This window comes from Pecten maximus, chromosome 13 (assembly GCF_902652985.1).
Source record: "Pecten maximus chromosome 13, xPecMax1.1, whole genome shotgun sequence".
NCBI lineage: Eukaryota > Metazoa > Mollusca > Bivalvia > Pectinida > Pectinidae > Pecten > Pecten maximus.
This window is the reverse complement of record NC_047027.1, coordinates 10,718,327-10,739,680: the sequence shown is the minus strand read 5'-3', so window position 1 is coordinate 10,739,680 and position 21,354 is coordinate 10,718,327. Positions and strand designations below refer to the sequence as shown.

The window sequence follows — 21,354 nt, the reverse complement described above, 5'->3', positions numbered from 1 at the left end:
CCAATATTAGGCGTTTTCTGTGATGCCACAAAGGTTCTGACATATACAGATTAAGATACAGAAATGTTGACAGTTTTATGTTAGCTCACGTTGTAATTTGATGACTACGTGAGTTTTTGACATGGCGCGTCGTCTGTCGCTGTCTGGTGTATTTTACATTTTCGAATTCTCATTAACACTTAACCACCTTACATGACAATCTGCATTTTTCAGTGGTACACAAATGAATGCTAATCAATATCCCACTGAAATACTACTGGCTGCATCAAAACAACTGATATACCATTTGCGTGTCATTGCTATTTTTGATACCATTGTGGCTTTTTATGTACTTAATTGGATTGGCAATTACCTTAAATAACCTGCATTTCTATCAACAGGAAATCGAAGCCAAAAGTAAACCGATAGTCGGGAGTACATCATTAGAGAGTGATCTGTCCTCGGGATCAAGCACGTCCACTAACATTTTATTCGGCGTAAGTCAGTATTTAAAAACATTCTAATATGACAAAATAATTTACTTAAGAATGTTTTTGAAGTTTTAGCTCACTTGTCCACTAGAGGACCGAATGTGCGTTGCTGGATTTATGAAATTCACGACCCTGGGATCTTGTGTATCACCATTTGAAAAGGGTGACTTTACCACACATTGTGTAGTTTGATATCAGAAAATCACAATTCTGAGTGTTGCACGTATAAGGTCGATTTAACTGATCTGGCAACGACCTTCTGTCTTTAAGGTACTAAAATTATTGGGGATTTGACCTTTTACCCAAATGGACAACAAAATATCGCTAAGTTAAATGAATAAGATTGTCCAATACAGTCTTTTTTTACAGTTAAGCAATAATAATGCTTGAAACAAATATTGACATATTGATACAAACACTTACAGACCAGTAGGTCTTTTTAAGTATGTCTATCTTTTAAAGTAGATTTAAATGTGACATAAATTAAGCTCACAATCCCTCACAAAAATGTAAGAAAATGTTAAATAATTCTTGATTTTCCATACAGACCCATCATAAGCCATCTAACTCTGGTTTCACAATTTCAGCCATGTACTGATACTGTTCAGCTTTGTATAATCACCAGCTTCGGGGTATATTTGTAGTAAAAACAAGAGGCCCATGGGGCCTGTATCGCTCACCTGGTTGAATTAGACTAAATGTCAAAATAATGTTCATATTCAATTTGTTTTATTTGTTTAATCTCAAACAATGCTATATATGGTTATAGTATGGGAATCCGAACTGCTATAAAGATTAATGAAGTCCAGACTCTCTATAGTCTATATATACCCCCTGTGTATACCTGTCATTTGTCTATATATACCCCCTGTGTATACCTGTCATGGGTCTATATATACCACCTGTGTATACCAGTCATCTGTCTATATATACCACCTGTGATACCTGTCATCTGTCTATATGAACCACCTGTGTATACCTGTCAACTCTCTATTTTTACCACCTGTGTATACCTGTCAACTATCTATATATACCAACTGTGTATACCTGTCATCTGTCTATATATACCACCTGTATATACCTGTCATCTGTCTTTATACCACCTGTGTATACAATACCTGATTTGGGAATGTCCTTGGGATCACACAGGTCAACGACAAGTTGCTATGACTTAAGTTAATCTTCATAAAAAAAATCATTGTGACGATAACTCTCAATATTATTTACCCAATATTAGGCGTTTTCTGTGATGCCACAAAGGTTGTGACATATACAGATTAAGATACAGAAATGTTGACAGTTTTATGTTAGCTCACGTTGTAATTTGATGACTACGTGAGTTTTTGACATGGCGCGTCGTCTGTCGCTGTCTGGTGTATTTTACATTTTCGAATTCTCATTAACACTTAACCACCTTACATGACAATCTGCATTTTTCAGTGGTACACAAATGAATGCTAATCAATATCCCACTGAAATACTACTGGCTGCATCAAAACAACTGATATACCATTTGCGTGTCATTGCTATTTTTGATACCATTGTGGCTTTTTATGTACTTAATTGGATTGGCAATTACCTTAAATAACCTGCATTTCTATCAACAGGAAATCGAAGCCAAAAGTAAACCGATAGTCGGGAGTACATCATTAGAGAGTGATCTGTCCTCGGGATCAAGCACGTCCACTAACATTTTATTCGGCGTAAGTCAGTATTTAAAAACATTCTAATATGACAAAATAATTTACTTAAGAATGTTTTTGAAGTTTTAGCTCACTTGTCCACTAGAGGACCGAATGTGCGTTGCTGGATTTATGAAATTCACGACCCTGGGATCTTGTGTATCACCATTTGAAAAGGGTAACTTTACCACACATTGTGTAGTTTGATATCAGAAAATCACAATTCTGAGTGTTGCACGTATAAGGTCGATTTAACTGATCTGGCAACGGCCTTCTGTCTTTAAGGTACTAAAATTATTGGGGATTTGACCTTTTACGCATATAAACAACAAAATATCGCTAAGTTAAATGAATAATATTGTCCAATACAGTCTTTTTTACAGTTAAGCAACAATAATGCTTGAAACAAATATTGACATATTGATACAAACACATACAGACCAGTAGGTCTTTTTACGTATGTCTATCTTTTAAAGTAGATTACTGATACTGTTCAGCTTTGTATAATCACCAGCGTCGGGGTATATTTGTAGTAAAAACAAGAGGCCCATGGGGCCTGTATCGCTCACCTGGTTGAATTAGACTAAATGTCAAAATAATGTTCATATTCAATTTGTTTTATTTGTAAATCTCAAATAATGCTATATATGGTCATAGTATGGGAATCCGAACTGCTATCCAGATTAATGAAGTCCAGACTCTTTATAGTCTATATATACCACCTGTGATACCTGTCAATTGTCTTTATATATATCAACTGTGTATACCTGTCATCTGTCTATATTTATCACCTGTGTATACCTGTCATCTGTCTTTATACCACCTGTGTATACCTGTCATGTGTCTATACACCATCTGTGTATACCTGTCATCTGTCTATACACCATCTGTGTATACCTGTCATCTGCCTATACATACAACCTGTGTATACCTGTCATCGATCTATATATACCACCTGTGTATACCTGTCATCGATCTATATATACCACCTGTGTATACCTGTCATCGATCTATATATACCACCTGTGTATACCTGTCATCGATCTATATATACCACCTGTGTATACCTGTTATCGGTCTATATATACCACCTGTAGTACCTGTCTTCTGTCTATATATACCACCTGTGTATACCCTTCATCTGTCTATATATACCACCTGTAATACCTGTCATCTGTCTATATATACCACCTGTGATACCTGTCAACTGTCTATATATACCACCTGTGTATACCTGTCAACTGTCTATATATATGCCAACTGTGTATACCTGCCCTCTGTCTATATACCACCTGTCTATACCTGTCATCTGTCTATATATACCACCTGTGTATACCTGTCATCTGTCTATATATACCACCTGTGTATACCTGTCTTCTGTCTATATATACCACCTGTGATACCTGTCATCTGTCTATATATACCACCTGTCTATACCTGTCATCTGTCTATATTTATCACCTGTGTATACCTGTCATCTGTCTATATACCACCTGTATGTACGTGTCATCTGTCTATATATACCACCTGTGTATACCTGCCATCTGTCTATATACCACCTGTCTATACCTGCCATCTGTCTATATACCACCTGTCTATACCTGTTATTTGTCTAAATACCACCTGTATAAACCCGTCATCTGCCTATACATACAACCTGTGTATACCTGTCATCGATCTATATATACCACCTTTGTATACCTGTCATCGATCTATATATACCACCTGTGTATACCTGTTATCGGTCTATATATACCACCTGTAGTACCTGTCTTCTGTCTATATATACCACCTGTGTATACCCGTCATCTGTCTATATATACCACCTGTAATACGTGTCATATGTCTATATATACCACCTGTGATACCTGTCAACTGTCTATATATACCACCTGTTATGCCTGTCAACTGTCTATATATACCACCTGTGTATACCTGCCCTCTGTCTATATACCACCTGTCTATACCTGTTATCTATCTATATATACCACCTGTATATACCTGTCATCTGTCTATATATACCACCTGTGATACCTGTCATCTGTCTATATTTATCACCTTTGTATACCTGTCAACTGTCTATATATATACCAACTGTGTATACCTGCCCTCTGTCTATATACCACCTGTCTATACCTGTTATCTGTCTATATATACCACCTGTATATACCTGTCATCTGTCTATACATACCAACTGTGTATAGTTATCATCTGTATATCTTTACCACCTGTGTATACCTGCCATCTGTCTATAAATGAAAGCTGGGTATACCTGTAATTTGTCTGTATATACAACATGTGTAAAGTTGTCATCTGTCTACCAATATCGCCTGTCTATAACAGTTATCCGTCTAAACTGACCGCATGCGTATTTGTTATCGCTATAAGTGTCGCTTGTCCATAGTAGATGAGTTTGTATAAATACGGTCTGTCCATCACAGTCACTTGTCTATAACCACCCTCTTGCCTAATACTGTCTAATCTTCATCAATACTATTCAATGCCTATAAAATATCATACAGGTGTGTTATTCCTATATATACTGAAACGAAAAAGAAACGCAACATGGAAAATTGTGATTAATTTTGTATTAAATATACATATCTGTATAAAAATCGCGGAAATAAACATGCACCCTGCCTAACACCCATACCAATCTTCAAAATCACCCAAGTGTGACTAGAGACCTATGCACTTCCGGCGCGGTAAAAACATCAAAAACCGTGCCTGTACAAACATATGCGTTCTTTTTTCATTCAAACCAGTATCAATTCATCACTAACATTGAGCCACATCATCGCCAATACTTTTGCAAACAATAATTCCTTTTACAATTATGCCACGGTTATCAAAGGTTGATAGAGGACGTGCTATAGCGATGCTTCTGGCAGGGAACACGCAACTTCACGTCGCTCGACAATTCAGAGTTCACAAATCGACTATTAGTCGATTAGTTTCACGTCTTAACGCAACAGGAAGAGTCGATGACCAGCCGAGATCAGGACGTCCACGCGTAACGTCGCGACGTCAAGACCGGGTTCTTAGGTTGGCACACCTGCGTAACAGGAGATTAACGGCCGCTGAAACGGCAAGGAATACGATTGGTAATCATAACCGTCGAATTCATCCCCAAACAGTGATCAACAGACTGCGTGAGGCTAATTTGCGTGCAAGGCGACAGTACGTTGGTTTACCACTAACACCGCAACGTCGAGCACGTCGTATGCAATGGGCAACGGCACATATGCCCAGACGTTTTCCTATGAGACGTTGGAGGTCTATGCTCTTCACCGATGAATCTCGATTCACGTTATTTCGAGCAGATGGCCGTCAACGTGTGTACCGGCGTCGAGGCGAACGTTTTGCTGACGCCTGTGTTTTGGAACACGACCGATTTGGGGGTGGATCAGTTATGGTTTGGGCGGGAATCTCCCATGGTTTGAAGACGCCTTTGGTGATAGTCAATGGGAATTTAACGGCCGTACGCTATCGGGATGAGATCCTTAGGCCCCATGTTGTGCCGTTTGTTAGGCAGCATCATCTAACCTTTCAGCAAGATAACGCGAGACCACACGTTGCAAGAGTCTGTAGAGACTTTCTTGCGACACAGAACATTGTTCCTATAGATTGGCCTCCATATAGCCCCGACCTGTCCCCAATCGAGCATTTGTGGGATGAATTAGACAGAAGAATTCGAAATCGCCGTAACCCCCCAAATACCCTCCCTCAGTTAGCAAATGCACTCGTCCAAGAATGGAATAACATTCCAATACGGAAAGTCAATGCCCTGATGAACTCAATGCAACAAAGAATTAGAGATGTGATAACTGTTCGAGGAGGACACACACGATATTAGGGCACGGTTTCAAAACTGCTGCCATTTCAACTTGGATTCACGTAGGGTACTACCAATCATGACCTTCTAGCAAAGTGACCTGTTCTTAAAAATTTCTAAACATTTAAAGGATGTTACATCAATATTCAATATTAACTATTACATATGAAATTTAAACATAATGCTCACAAGTATTATTTTATTAAACCTACAATTTGAAGTTGCGTTTCTTTTTCGTTTCAGTATATATATACCATAGTGTTAAGTATTCAGCTTTACCGGTTTAGGTGGGGTTTTTTTTTTACAGAATCCTTCTACAATCAGAAGATATTTTAGGACGGAAGATGTTTTTCAGGTTTTAATCAATATTTTGATTTTTTTTAAATGTCAAAAATTTTCAATAGTTGATGATGATTTTTTTCAAGTTTATTAAGTGGCTTATTAAAGAGTATATAGGTATATAGCCTTACCCTCCACTTATCGCTCCGCCAGTCCTTTCAATCAGCGAATTTGTTTCAATCAGCGAATTTGATGAAGTTTTGAATTTGGACCTTGTCGCTCATCGAAAGTGATAGAATGCTGTTGTTTATCTGAAACAAAGGTTATTTGATCATATATTTCATTTTGAAAAGGAGTGATGTCAATGTCATTCCTGTGATATTGCTCTTTAAGAAAAAGACTACGTGATATCTGGTTTTTTAATTCCCATCTAATAAAAGCAGAGTAGATTGTAATCGCTGTGTCTGTGCGTTGCCTATCTGCGAAAAGCTTATTTCATGAGATGTCTCATGAACTTCTACACAGATTTGCTCCTTGCCCGAATAATATCATCACATCGTCAAGTTAGTTCTCCTCTGGGAAAAGGTCGTACAACTTACTGAATAATAAGCTAGTGTATAGGACACCTCTTTAACCCGATTGATTGGTTGATGGGACTTAACGTCCTTGTTCCGGTTATTACTGAGCCTAGGACACTTCTCTTGAACTCCTGGACGGATCAAATGCATACTAACACCATGCAGTTTTACAACTGATTACATTTTATTTATTATCAGTTAATTTTAGATTACGCTTTTAATTTCAAAGTTAATTACATGAATTTATAAACAATTTATTTCATTAACCCATTGATAGATTAAGTTCCCTACACAGAATACCGAAACACCATTTAGTTGTTATATACACAATTATATTGAATTTGCAATCAGTTAATGTCAAAGGTCAAACTTTTGTACTTTGCAAGTTCAAAATCGGTAAACAGAAGACATTGCTTGAAACCTGAACAGGTACAATGTTTTAGATATATTGTAGTTAATATCAGTGAGTTTCTCTTAGCTAAACTGGCTCAATTGGGTGAAATATGATTTGAACGACATGGAAAAGGACGGAAAGATGCCAGGGTTGCCAAGTTTGTTGAAAAGAACAAGTTCAAGGTCATGGGGGTCAAGTGTGTTAAAATCTTGAGACAACATCTTATTAATTACAGACTCTGGATCATGTTATTGAATTAGAAGCATGCTGGGATGAAATTGTTTCAGATCTGTTCAAATGACTGACTTTGACCTACGTGCAATGTCATATTAATTAAATGAGTGAAGAACATTAATTTATATATATATTGCACCAACTGTGTGCTGTGATGAAGGGATATCAAGTTTGCTCAAATAGCCGACAATTATTATTCTTCTATAAGATTCATCAGTTTGAACACGTGATATAAAAATGAATGTAACTTTGTAGTACACATGCAATTGAGGTGATAAAGTGTAGCAACGTTTAGTTTGATATGATAATAGCTTATCTTCAACTGTCACAGAGGTCTACTCTGTTTAATATTCTGAATTTGAAATTGTTAAGTCGATGGTATTGGGCCGATGAAAGTTTGCAATAAGTGTTGAAATGAATAAGTTTCTCATAAAATGTTTACGAGCTAAGTATCCACATAATGGCCTAGATAATTTTAAAATTGTATTCATAGCAGGTTTTTTTCATTCAGCCATCCCCGCCACTTTGGACAAATTTGTACATGGTGCAGTTAACTCTTTTGATCCGGCGGTACCAGGAATAGCAGATCAGGAAGACAATGAAGAAGAACATTGGTTAAAATATAAGCAGCAAACGTGGGAGCCATATCACGGTTGCCGCTCCATACCAAACTCAATGTCTGTGGTAGACAAACAGGCAACAGATTCAGCTGTATATTCCTTAGAAGACATGTTGAAAAGTGCCACATTGGAATCAACAGTACCTACATTTCAAACCAAGAGTGGTAGGTATCAATCGACGTCCAAGAAGCCATGTATATATATGTGTGTGTGTGTACATCATATATATATCGGGAACAATGTTGCTGCAACGAGATTAATATACTCTTATCTTACCTGGGATATAAAAAATAAGTTATTAATATTTTAATCGGAAATAGGTTAATATCAGTTGGTAGAAGAAAAATGTCGTTTTGGCATTTGCAGCAAAGGATTTTCCCTCAAACCATCAAACGTATTGTCCTCAGAATAGATAAAATAACTGTACACAAACAATATGCAATGTCAATTTGACGTTTATTTCCTCTTACCAGCAACTTAGCTCATCCAGTGCAAAGTTTATTGTACCGTCTATGTCCATCAGTTTGAAATAAGGAAATGTGAATATAGTTCTTGTGTTCAAAATCTATTGCAAATCTTTAATCGGCTGAAATTAAAGCCATACCATCACCCTCTAAGTGAGGAGAAATTTAGGTTATGATTATATATATATTTGAAGCTTATATCTTATATCTAAATAGCTATGAATTTTCTTTCACACAATAGGACAGAATAGGAATACTTCATGCAAACAGTTATTTCAATATTGCTTTACTGGCAGAATCATCTGTAAATCGAACATAACTAAGATGCAGACGTCGTCCTTCCATCAACAACTGAATCGATTTTGATCGAATTTTTTTCAGGGGATGACTGGGATTTGCAATTTAATTATCTATTCATCGATATATATATATATATAGATCATCTTCATGTTGCATATCAATTAAAAAGGTATAAATGCTATAACGTTATAGGTGTTGGGAAATAAGATAAACGGTAGTACGATGTCAGGATCCTAGATTATTTAGGCGATAAGGCCTTCCTGACCCCTTGTCTTATTTATCTTATTCAATTGAACACATTTCGCAGTCATATAATTCATTACTTTTACAGATGTTGCCAGGTTCACTTCAGCAGTAAAAGGCAATGGCACAGACTTGCAAGCGTTTAAAGCGGTGTTTCAAATAAAACATTTAGATGTTGAACACTTCCCATTAAATCCACTACTTATTGTAGCAGTATTTGGTTCACATGAAGCCATTGAATATGTACATAAGTGGAGATCGACTGCATTCAACTGGAATGAACGCATAAGAATCGAATCGGGAGTTTTAGATGGGGTGCTTGATGAAATGACAGATACACAAGCAACACCATTGTATATTGCAACGTTCATGAGGAGATTACCGACCGTGAAGTCTCTGATTAAGTATGCTGACGAAGGCAACTTAGTCTACTGTATGAACAACTTACCACTCAGTTACTCTATGGAAAGTGTCTATATGACAGAGGTTGGAGAACGACTGAAGATGGAATATTCGCAACTGAAACCAGCGGTTGTACCTGGCTATAAGAAAGATATGAATGACTCGTGGGGAAAAGTGTATGTGGTCTATTCTCCGGACATAATTCATTCGAAGGATCTGGAAAGGGAAGGTATAGGATTAGTGATGTTACGAAATCCGTACATGGTTGATAGGGAAGCCGTGAGTGTGTCACAAAACAAAGATGCAGGCTATGGAATTTCTAAACAGGAAATGGGAAGAGGAAGACAAGCGATTGAATCACACAGCAAAACACTGTGGTGTAACCATAGCAATCTCAATATTATCAGTGTTTCTCCTGTGCGGTCTAAACGTAAAGGAGCAGAACTGGAACAGTGTCTATGCATTGTGCTTTACTGTAGTACGAAAGGTGTTGTACCAATCGGAGAAAATGAGTTCCCTCGAAAGCTTGATATTGCTGAAAATGAGTCAATTTCTATTGATGTGCGTGAAGGCTACTTTGTATTCGGTGGATATAACACAGGACCAGGTACGTGCTATCATGACAAGCTGAAAATGGGATGCAACATCGGTGAGGTGACAACACAAGTACAAAATGGGGGAGGGACACTTGGCCCGTTTGTACAATACGATGGACGATTAAGTTTCCTTACATGTGCGCATGTGCTATTTGATGTTAATGTCAGCAAACATGTTGATTTTACCGAAAATGGTAATCATCGCGTTGACGTTGTGCAACCAGCTATAGGTTCCTCCCGTCCAAGTGGTACTCCATGTGGATTTGTACAGAGGGCGATTTTCGATGCACGTACGGCCAAGGATATAAGCATTGACGTGGCCGTTGTGGAGATATCAGATATAAACACGACTACCAAGCAATGGGAGATTTGCTAACGAATATAAATACAAGTACAAAAATGCGGGTAGGTATAAGTATGATGAAATGTGGCGGTATATAAGAATACACTCTCAGATATGTTCGTTCAGAGTTGTGCTCTATTTCTCTAAATTTAGAACCATTTTCATCATTAGATGGAGGGCTTACGTCCGTGGTCCGTCTGTCCACACAAAATAATTGTTATCAATATTTCGTGAAATGAACCCGTCTTCAACCGTTTGGGTTTAAGTGTTCCATGAATCTCAAAATTCACATGTAGGTGACCTTACTATCTCACCGTGCTTATTGAACCTTGAAACCATATGACTGACTTCTAGTATCTGATGTGTATTTCTCCTCGTACCTAGTTGTGTATGATCAATTATGAGACATATCGTAATAGATTGCTTACTGGCACCCATTTGAATATAAACAACTACAGTTTGTTGTGGCAATCTTAACCAGATTTCCATCAAATAATTTCAAATTGCATAGGTAGGTTTTCATTTGTAGATGAATTTGTGTTGTTTCACTGATGACTGCCTTTTAGTTGAAGCTTCCTTTGATTTAAAGATTAGGAAAAGAGGAGGATTCGTATATAAAGATTATTCAATAGTTAAGTTTGCACCACGATCCCGTTAGGATGTCATGCTCTGTAGTGATTAAAATATAGGAACGAATACTAATTTAAGATAAGAAAAAAATGCAAACTTCTGTACTTCCTATAGCATGTATACAATGATTTGATTCCTGAAATCCTAGTCCGGAAATCGTTCCTGATCGTAAGTCATATAACTATATTTATGCTTCATCAACGAAAATATTTTCATTACCAAATAAATACCATAATGTCCCAAAAAGTATTGCATCAACTACGATGATTTATCAATAAATTGATGGTTAGCGGGATGTATACCCAGTGTAAGCGTGTGTTTCAAAGAGAAGTACGGATTCGCAAAATGTCTGTTTATGTGATCGGGTTGTAGATCCTATTGATAGGACAGTAAATAATCTTAAACCAAACCAAACTTGATAACATTTTCCTAAAACTCACGTAATTAAAATGGCAAACTGGCGGTCGTCTTGGTTTTTACAGTGAAAATACTTTATCGTTATTTCGTAAGAAGCTCTTACAATTATGTGGTCCCCAGTGGTACCGATTCAATTTCGAATCTGATCTAGAAATCAAAAAGGCAAATGTAGTACTGGAAGAATATTTTCCAAACGACAGTAGGTTCCCCATGGTCCCTGGTTGTCCTTCATTTGAGTCTGATTCTGGTTAATGGCAGATAGGCTGCTATCTGCGATTTTGACATTTGACGAAAATCTCGCTATTAAATGATTCATTTGATAAGAGAAAGGGTGTAAAAATAGGGAAAGATTAGTCTTATATAGAACTAAATACCATTCAATGGTGGATACAAAAATCCATCTGGGACCTTTTATCAGTTAAATCGTCTGAAATTGCATGCCTATTTGCCACTTACCCTTCTTTTTCACAACATGGGTGCAATCAAGGTTAAAATCAGAATGCAGGTCTTTTTTGTGTCTCCTTGAATAGGTGACATAATATGTATTACTATGTCGGTGTCGTCTGCGGCGTCGTCGTCCGCTTAATGGTTTCCGTGCAATAACTTAATTACCTTTGGCCAAAAGTGCTTGCTTGGGATTGCTTTTCAGATTCAAAGGTCAAATGTCACTGTTATTATTAATAGAAAATAGTTTCCGTTCAATAACTTGAGTTCCCTTTGGCCAAAAGCGCTTGCTTGAGATTGTTTTTCAGGTTCAAAAGTCAAAGGCCACTGTTATTATTAATAGAAAATTGGTTTCCGTGCAATAACTTCCGAGTTCCCTTTGGCCAATCAAACTCAAACTTCATACAGTGCTTCCTTACCAACAGGGCTTGCATTGGTGTGCTTTTCAGATTCAAAGGTCAAAGATCACGGTCACTGTTTCTATTAATAGAAAATTGGTTTCCTTGCAATAACTTGAGTTCCCTTTGGCCAATCAAACTCGAACTTCATACAGTGCTTCCTTACCAAAAGTGCTTGTTTGGGAAAAGGTCTTACTACAGCCATCACAAACCAGTCTGGGAAGCAGTTTGAAGACATGTTCGGGGCAAGACATTCTGTACATAAATGTAATTAAATGTTCTTGCAATCAATACATGCTATCAACGACTTCACTCATCATGGCCAAACAAACATATTAAATCCACCACTTCAATTGATGTGTGTACATACTTTTAAATTAGGACTGGGGTTTAATGTTAGTCATCAGATGTTTTGGCAACAGTTGGGAAATCATCAGTTCACCTGTATATTCATAACACTGGTTTAAGAATAATCACTGCAATAATAATTCACACAGGGTTTTGTGCAATATTCTATTTGATATCCATTTATTATTAATTCTATTCCTCAAAGGGAAATAAAATCAGATTCGGATTTTTTTTTAAATTAAATCCGATGGATCTTTAAATTTCCAATTTTTGGTCGACTTTTTCTGGAAAAAGCGCAATATAGGCATTACTATCATTCGCAATATAAATCGGCCTATCACAAGGAGACTTAACACGAACATACCGCAGCCTCCCAAAACACACACACGCACGCATGTCGCACTCACGGGAGGCCGTCCTTTAATGACATTAGCTGTTAATAGGACGTTAAACAAAATAAACCAAACTAAACTATCATTCGTGGGTTTATTCATTGTATGGGAATCCATCCGGCAAATCATACAAACTATACTTGGAATAGATACAATTAATATCCAAGCTGGGTTTTTTTGTGTTTTTTTTTTAGTTCAATTCCTAGCTTGCTGTGTAGGCGACAAATCCACGTGGAATTCTTGTTGTTGAAACATCTAGTTGTTTAATAGAAAACATTATTTTGGGGAAATGAAATGATTATAGTAAATATTACAATCTTTCTGGGATGAGATTTTTGATAAGCAGGGGGGGGGGGGGGGGGGGGTGTTGTTGGTTGGCATATTGGCTTAAGCGAGGATTTTTAAGGCTATAAAAGAATTTCCTCATCCGAAAAGGGGGGGGGGGGGGGGGTCCTGACCCCCAGGACGCTAGTGGAACTCGACAACGGTCACACTACGGACTTCAACATCAGCTACTTAAATCGGTCGGTATTTGCAACGTAACCATCCTATGTAGCTTGCACCTACGTTGTTTGATAAGCATGATGATTTCAACATCACACTTATTTCAAAAATCTGCATTTGACATATTTGTCCATTTGTCATCTTTTTTTTTTCTTTTTTTTTTTTGCAATGATGGTTTTATGTACCTGCAGTTGTTTTTGTTTGTATTGATTAAGGTTCTATCAGAAACTCTTGTACACAAAATAGGATATTATTAATAAACCATGGCCTAGCTTTATCAATGTTTCCAACTTACGAAATTTCCTTTAAAAACTGCCCATAGTTTGGTGTGGTTTGGTTTATTTTGTTTAACGTCCTATTAACAGCTAAGTTCATTTAAGGACTGCCTCCCGTGCGTGCGACATACATGCGTGTGGAGTGTGCGTATGTGTGTTTTGGGAGGCTGCGGTATGTTCGTGCCCATAGAAAGCATTGCAGTAAAGGAACTTTCCATATGAAAATATTATATCAATAATTTTATTGAACATTGATGAAACTCGTCCCTGGTCCGTCTTGTGTTAGATGCACACTTGTAGTGTGTTTGTTAATTTAAAGGTCTTTCTCACCGAGACATAATATCGAAGACTTCTACCAGAAAAAAATCTCTTCCGCTGACATTCATCAATAATTGACGAATTAACGGTTCCGATTTCAAAATGCTGAATCAGTAGTAACTGTCAATTTTCTAGACTCCAGTATGTCTCGACCAGGGGACTTAAACCAAAAGGCGTCATAACAAGGTTGAACAGAAGCCGAAATTGAGGTAGTGTTGAGGGAGACAGGAATAGGAAAGCTGTTTGAAAACAGGAGAAAACTAAGAAGTTTAGTCGCCTCTGACGATCATACTAGGGAGACAGTTGGTTAAGTGTCAGGAACTATCAGCAGGGCAATTCTTATTTCAATTGGCTCATATGATATGTACACAATAGCCCATGTTCTTAGTTTTCTTAACATCGACATATTTAATCATTTTACATTTGTATGGAAAGTAATGAATTGACCACCTTAGCCATCAAATAAAAATACGCTTTTAAAAAAGGGGTAAGGACAAACTGTTTGTGTTTGTGTTATTTTGATTATTTTGCATTGTTTAGCTAGTCTTATATATTATTAAAGATACATACACTTCATTTCATTCTTATTAATTGAGAAACCCCCATTTTGCAATTGCAGGGTTTGATGAGTTGCCAGAGTACAACAATGGTGCATATATTCCTGACATGTCAAGTAATGGAAGTAGTAACATGGTGGTTCAATTTGGAAGTGAAACACACCTGACAAAAGGCTACTTGGAAGTCGATGGAGCTCATGTTCGTCCACTAAGCACCGCCTTAGGGCTACCAAACTCTTTGGATAAATTCTGTATGAATAATCAGTATGAGGTGAAAGGAAAGGAATCAGCGTTTAGTTTTTTCCGTCCCGGCGACTCCGGAGCAGCAGTGTTCATGTTAGAAGGAACGGATTTACACTGCATTGGTATGTCTATCGGAAGCACATCTTATGGTAACGCTGTAGTCACACCAATCGGAGCCGTACTGGAGGCTCTCAATTGTTCACGCGTTTGCAGCATAGCAACATTTAATACTCCATAACAACAGTAAATATTCAAAAGAAATTGGAAAAGAAACTGCGTAGCTGAGTGTTTGTATTATACGTATACTGAGGACAACCGAGAACAACCGTTACTATCATTCACCTTCATGGACTTAAGTACACTTACTGAACACTTACTTCCTCAGACAATTACTTTATTCTGTGTGCTAAAATATTCTTATACAATATTCATTTTTCATAGTTTATAAAAGTTGATAATTTAAGAGTTATTTACGCAGCTTATCCATGTTTTTATTATGTCAATGTGTGGCGTGTGTCTGTTGATTCACGAACAGAGGTCAATAATCCTAAGTAGAAAAAACTACTATTTCAGAATATTTATGTGATTCAATATCGCAAATGTTGAATCCGCCTTATTGTATATTTTGTTATTAAATCTGTTCTCTTTAATTTTTCACTGTCACCATCTCATTATGTATTCAGATATAAGTGTTTGAATTATTTCAATTATACCTTTCGGTTCGTATATATACGGGCGTCTACTTCAGGTTAGTATTGATAGAACAAATATTAGACCCTGCTCATATTGATCTACGATTTGGTTTGGTTTATTTTGTTTAACAGCTGTTGATCTACGATATATCGACTGTGTAACGGCAGTAGACTTAATTGGTTGAAAATTACAGTAAGTATTATTTATAGAGTTGTCACCCCATCAAATTGCCTCCTACATACCACTCTAAAATATACGGACTACTCCCGTTCCACAGTCTATGCATCGTCGGCTACAACGATGGCTTTTCATCAATCTTTTCGCCTTAAAATCATTTTCATACGACAAAAGAACACGTATTGATATTTAAGAATTCTTAACCATGGCATGTTCCTGAAGTTTACGTGCATTTGATATCTTAATCAGATTGAAGTTTAATTCAAATTGAAACGAAGCTCACCCCCACTTCCGGTTTTTGATGTGTCGATGAAGTATGAGTAGGGTCTTATTTTTTTCTGTTAATACTATCAAGAAGCAGACGCCTGTTGTTTATGTTATCTGATTTTAACGATATTATAGAAATAATAAAATATTATTATTAGTTCTCTGGGGCTGTTTCTAGCCCCGAGAACTAAGGCCAGCGGTCGACAAATTTGCTGCTTTGCACCTTGTGAACATTTTTAGCCTAACTCTGCCTTCATTGCTGTACGTTGTGATGCCAGATTATATGTATGTGTAGTTACTATGTTGATAACAACCACAATATTCCGATATCAACTGGAAGTTCTTTTAATTTAAGAAAATGAAGTTTTAATGTCTATTTTTAGTAACAATGATGAATTACAAGCTATACCTCCCACTAGGCGACATCGTTGGGCCGAGATTCAGTAGAATATCTGTATGTTGGTGTTATCTGAACCATTCACAGAATCAATTTTGTCCAGGCAGCGCTTCAACCACTGCTCCCTAAGGTACATGTATAGTTTACACTGAAGGGGAAACACACGCGGTCTGTGGTCTACAGTGTAGTGAAGGGACAAGTCTTGAATGTGTTTGTGGACAAATACCTCTGTCCTGGTACATACAAATGCATTGCTTTATATCATCAAATGATAGGATTTAATTGAAGAATTAATGAAAATAAAATACATTAAGTTATATATAGCAAATTTATATGTTTGTGACATAAAGTTATACATAGCAAATTTATGATATATGTGTCATAAAATTTTAAATAGCTTAACTTTTGGTCGGATAGACCATAGCTGTCGTGCAGACCGGGTCACGTGGTTTCAGTGTTTCCGTTGTTTGTCCCACGAATCATTTAAGTCTAAGTAAATTAGCAATAGTTTGTTTATGCACTTACAATGAAACAAATGCGAATAAATACAATTAACATATCAATACACCTTTCATGACTTCCGGTTGGTGTAGTTGTGTACCACTACATGTGTGTCGTCTGCTACAAATTGTCCTTTTCTCTTTGTATATTATGCATGTACTTGTGCGTTTGGTAGGACGTTCATGATATTGGTCATACATGGTAGTAGAGTTAAAATCAGATAATTCAGTTTAATAAGGTATATTGGTATTAAGAGTTAGTAATCATGGGTCTGAAGCGAGATTCTCATCTGCTTAACTGTAACATTGTATACACGTGTCGCTGTATGCGTATACGTACTAGGCTAGCTAGTTTAACACTGGGTTTGTTAGGGTACGTGAATCTGCTTTATCACCTTGAAAAGACATTAATTTCAATTAGGAGTACATTCTCCGAATATAATTCTAAATCAAAACTCGTGTACGATGCGACTAGATTGAATCAAGGCTACAACTGCACAGTGTATGCAACTTATCCTACAGCGACATGAATAATATATATAATTATTGATAAACTATTTGTCAACTTGGTTTGGTTTGGTTTGGTTTGGTTTGGTTTGGTTTATTTTGTTTAACGTCCAATTAACAGCCAAGATTATTAAGAATTGGTGAATTGCTAATATTGTTTTTATTTAACTATGTATTATTGATCAGTTAATAAGTAAAGTATAATGTAATATTACAACTACATATACATGTGTTTTGGTTAAGTTTGCTAGTTACAATGTACATGTATTTGAATCCCATGAAAAACATTTCCTCCAATTCAAATAACAGCAACAATTAATTAAATTGACATGTGCTTATAAAGATAAATCACTAGGATATAAATACTGCATTCTTTATTGTAAATTTAATGCAAAAAGGCAATTGTGAAGCAAAGCATATTTGGAACTGGTTAAATATTATATACATGTGTATAAATTGTCAAGACTGTATTGGATCTTTCAACTTTTAAGGATAATTAGTATATGCACGTATAATAATCCGTTTTGATGCATCTCTTGTTGTTGAATCTAATGTCTTGATTATCTATATAACTTTTATTAAATAGAGCAGTCATTTCTTACAAGTCTGTTATTTCGAACTTGAATTGTGAATTTCTGTACCATAATTCTGAGTGTTGTTCTGAAGTTTTATGAAGTTATATTAACAGCTGACGTCATTTTAGTCTATCCGACCAACATGCCTTTAAGGCATTTGATTTGGTATGTGGTTCACATATAATCAGTATCACAAATTACACTATTTAATTCCATAATACGAATTTTCCATTCTGCATCAGAATAATTATATCACACTTAGAAAGCATAACTTGAAAGGTATTAAAAAATTAAAATAGTATAACATGATCAGTTGGTGAGGTGGATATATATGTTTAACATTCTCGAAATCATTAAAAGAATGGAAGCCTACGACATGTTCATTTTGATTGTTGTTTGCCAAGTGAAACAAGGCATCGCAACCGATACAAATCCTCTCGCGTGCTAACACATGAACTCTGACGCAAAATGGGTGGTGGGGTTATTGCAGGACATTGAAATAACATCAGTTGTCATTTGCACTGAACTGCAATAGACATGACCTTAACCTTGACCTTGGCACCCTGAAACACGAACTCGTTCGAGGTATTCCCATGCTGGACCAATATATGAAGTTTGGTCAGGATCCGTTCAAAAATGAAGTCGCAAGAGCGCTGACAAAGATTTTCTATAAATAGTAACGCTGACCTTGACCTTGGCACCCTGAAACACGAACTCGTTCAAGGTATTCCCATGCTGGACCCATATATGCAGTTTGGTCAGGATTCGTTCAGAAATGAAGTTGTAAGAGTGCTGACAAAGATTTTCTATAAATAGTAATGGTGACCTTGACCTTAACCTTGGCACCCTGAAACACAAACTCGTTCGAGGTATTCCCATGCTGAACCCATATATGAAGTTTGGTCAGGATCCGTTCAAAAATGAAGTCGCAAGAGCGCTGACAAAGATTTTCTATAAATAGTAACGCTGACCTTGACCTTGACCTTGGCACCCTGAAACACGAACTCGTTCCAGGTATTCCCATGCTGGACCCATATATGAAGTTTGGTCAGGATCCGTTCAGAAATAAAGTTGCAAGAGTGCTGACAAAGAATTTCTATAAATAGTAACGCTGACCTTGACCTTGGCACCCTGAAACACAAACTCGTTCGAGGTATTCCCATGCTGGACCCATATATGAAGTTTGGTCAGAATCCGTTCAAAAATGAAGTCGCAAGAGCGCTGACAAAAAGTGAACATACGTACGTACGTGCTTACGTACTTACGTACGTACGTACGAACGGAACGCTATATCCCCTCCCCGACTTTCGTCGCGAGGGGATAATTAGGGGTCAGAATGGACAGGTTAATTTTAGAAGAAACCATACATGTGAAATACTAATCACTGGAATATGTTTCCCAATATGTCTCTGCTAGAATTTTGAATTCTAAGTCCAAATCACAAGAAATATATATATATAAGGAAGACAACTTTATGACTCGTGCCCTGACCGTGCCTCGAACTCACGATTTACGGCATCCAATCGCCTAGCAAGAATACCCGCATTTGATATATATAACAAACAAAACTTAACGACACACTTTCTAGCGCTTTCACAGCTCTTGCTGCTCTTCAGAAAAGTCTTTATAGTAGGAGTAGGGGCTATTTTTTTTTCTATCAATATTGACCAGCGCAGACGCCTGTGATATATATATGTATTAATTCTACATCAATAAATCCTAATATTGAACGATATGGTTTGTTTTGTTTTTCACAGCTAAGTAATGTAATCACACTTTCAATTTACATATATCATGTTTGGGTATCATGCTGCATATTACTGTACAGATATTCGACCCTCTTCACACAAACCACGTTTGGGCTGCTGACCGGTCACATAAATTTGTTGTAGACATTAGATAGCCTTTGGTATGCCTGAACAACCAAAGACACTGAATTTCGGTCTTTAAACGTTGCACACATGTATACACGCCCTTACTATTTCTCCCTTATCAACCACAATAAGAACGTATGCAGTGCGCCCGCTGAAATAAGTGTCCTTTTAACTGTTATTCCTCTTAATAACGGTCTGAGACTCAAATTTCTTTTCTATAAAAGGAATTAAATATGAACGTCTTTTGAACATACAAATAATCAAAATGTAGACGGTAACGTACAAATACATTTACATTATTAGGTAGACGACAGCTATATAATTAACAATAATCATATATGGTACAAGAAAATAATTTTGGGCTGAAATCTATAACACTGTGATGTATCATAATATTTTTATAGCAATTGTTCAAAACAGATCATTCGTTGGTGATCAATTATTGATTTTCACCAGTTATTGATTTTTGATTTGATTGATGATGAAAATTTATCGGTTATTCGGTTACTCATTGACTGAGGGTCGGTTGATTGTTGATCTACGGTTGCCGAGTGTGCAAAAAATTTGGAACTTTAGCTGAGAAAGTCGTAAGGGCTGGACTGTAACAGACAGTTGCGATGTTGGTTGTACCAGATCTGCGTTCGCAAGTTATGAACATTAGTCAGGCTATTTAGAACATTTTAAATTTATCTTCAAGATTCTGAATTCTGGATGTCGTCAGAACCTCTTTGAAACGGAGAGATAACAAGATCTCAACAGTGACATTTTCAGTAAATTTCAGATTGTGTTTTAATCGGAAAGGAATTTCATACCACTTTCCTGACAATGGAAATCATTATATATAATCGCTCATGTTACAAAGATAACATCCCCTAGGTGACCGATTCAATTCAATGGGGTCGACAACCTAAGGGCCCGAAGGGCAGTGCCAAAATGGGTCCATTTAGTAATATACTTTCAAAGTATGGGTCTAGATGCACAGGTAATATGTACATTAGGTAACTTTTGATTTGAAGCATTTGAAATGTAATTTCTTAAATTACTAGGTGAGTGATACAGGTCATATGGTCCTCTTGTACAATAACAAGATGTTGGCAGCGGGCACAATATTAATTTTCACGCCCTGTATAGTTACATGCACCTACAGGGGAGGGAAATGAGAGTAAAGAAGCAACGACAAGCCCTCATTGCGCATTAAAACAAACAAAAATAACGGCTTGTCGATTTCTATGGCCATTTTGACCCGCATATGCCCTAAAATAAATTATAATAAATGCTGGATTAAAGTCCGATTATAAAAGCATTGATACAATGGCCTCTTCATTGGTCAACTATGAAGCGGCAGCGTTCTGACAAACAAATTATAATTACCAAATGCAAGAAAATTGACAACAATAA

General features: G+C 36.8%; 1 protein-coding gene across 1 annotated transcript; it reads left to right on the top strand.

Annotated features, from left to right (window-relative positions):
• The first annotated feature begins 7,361 nt into the window (after nt 1–7,361).
• Nucleotides 7,362–18,365, top strand: LOC117340420. The gene is made up of 4 exons (XM_033902181.1): nt 7,362–7,395; nt 7,984–8,256; nt 9,188–10,502; nt 14,786–18,365. The coding sequence occupies exons 1-3, from the start codon at nt 7,362–7,364 to the stop codon at nt 10,471–10,473; spliced, it is 1,593 nt and encodes a 530-aa protein (XP_033758072.1). The 3' UTR covers nt 10,474–10,502; nt 14,786–18,365.
• Nucleotides 18,366–21,354: the final 2,989 nt, after the last annotated feature.

Excerpts from the sequence above, each read along its gene's own strand:
- LOC117340420 (XM_033902181.1), top strand. The coding sequence starts at position 7,362 with ATGGAAAAGGACGGAAAGATGCCAGGGTTGCCAA. Across the intron at positions 7,396-7,983 it reads AAAGATGCCAGGGTTGCCAA|CCATCCCCGCCACTTTGGAC; the intron begins GTTTGTTGAAAA and ends TTTTTCATTCAG. Across the intron at positions 8,257-9,187 it reads TACATTTCAAACCAAGAGTG|ATGTTGCCAGGTTCACTTCA; the intron begins GTAGGTATCAAT and ends TTACTTTTACAG.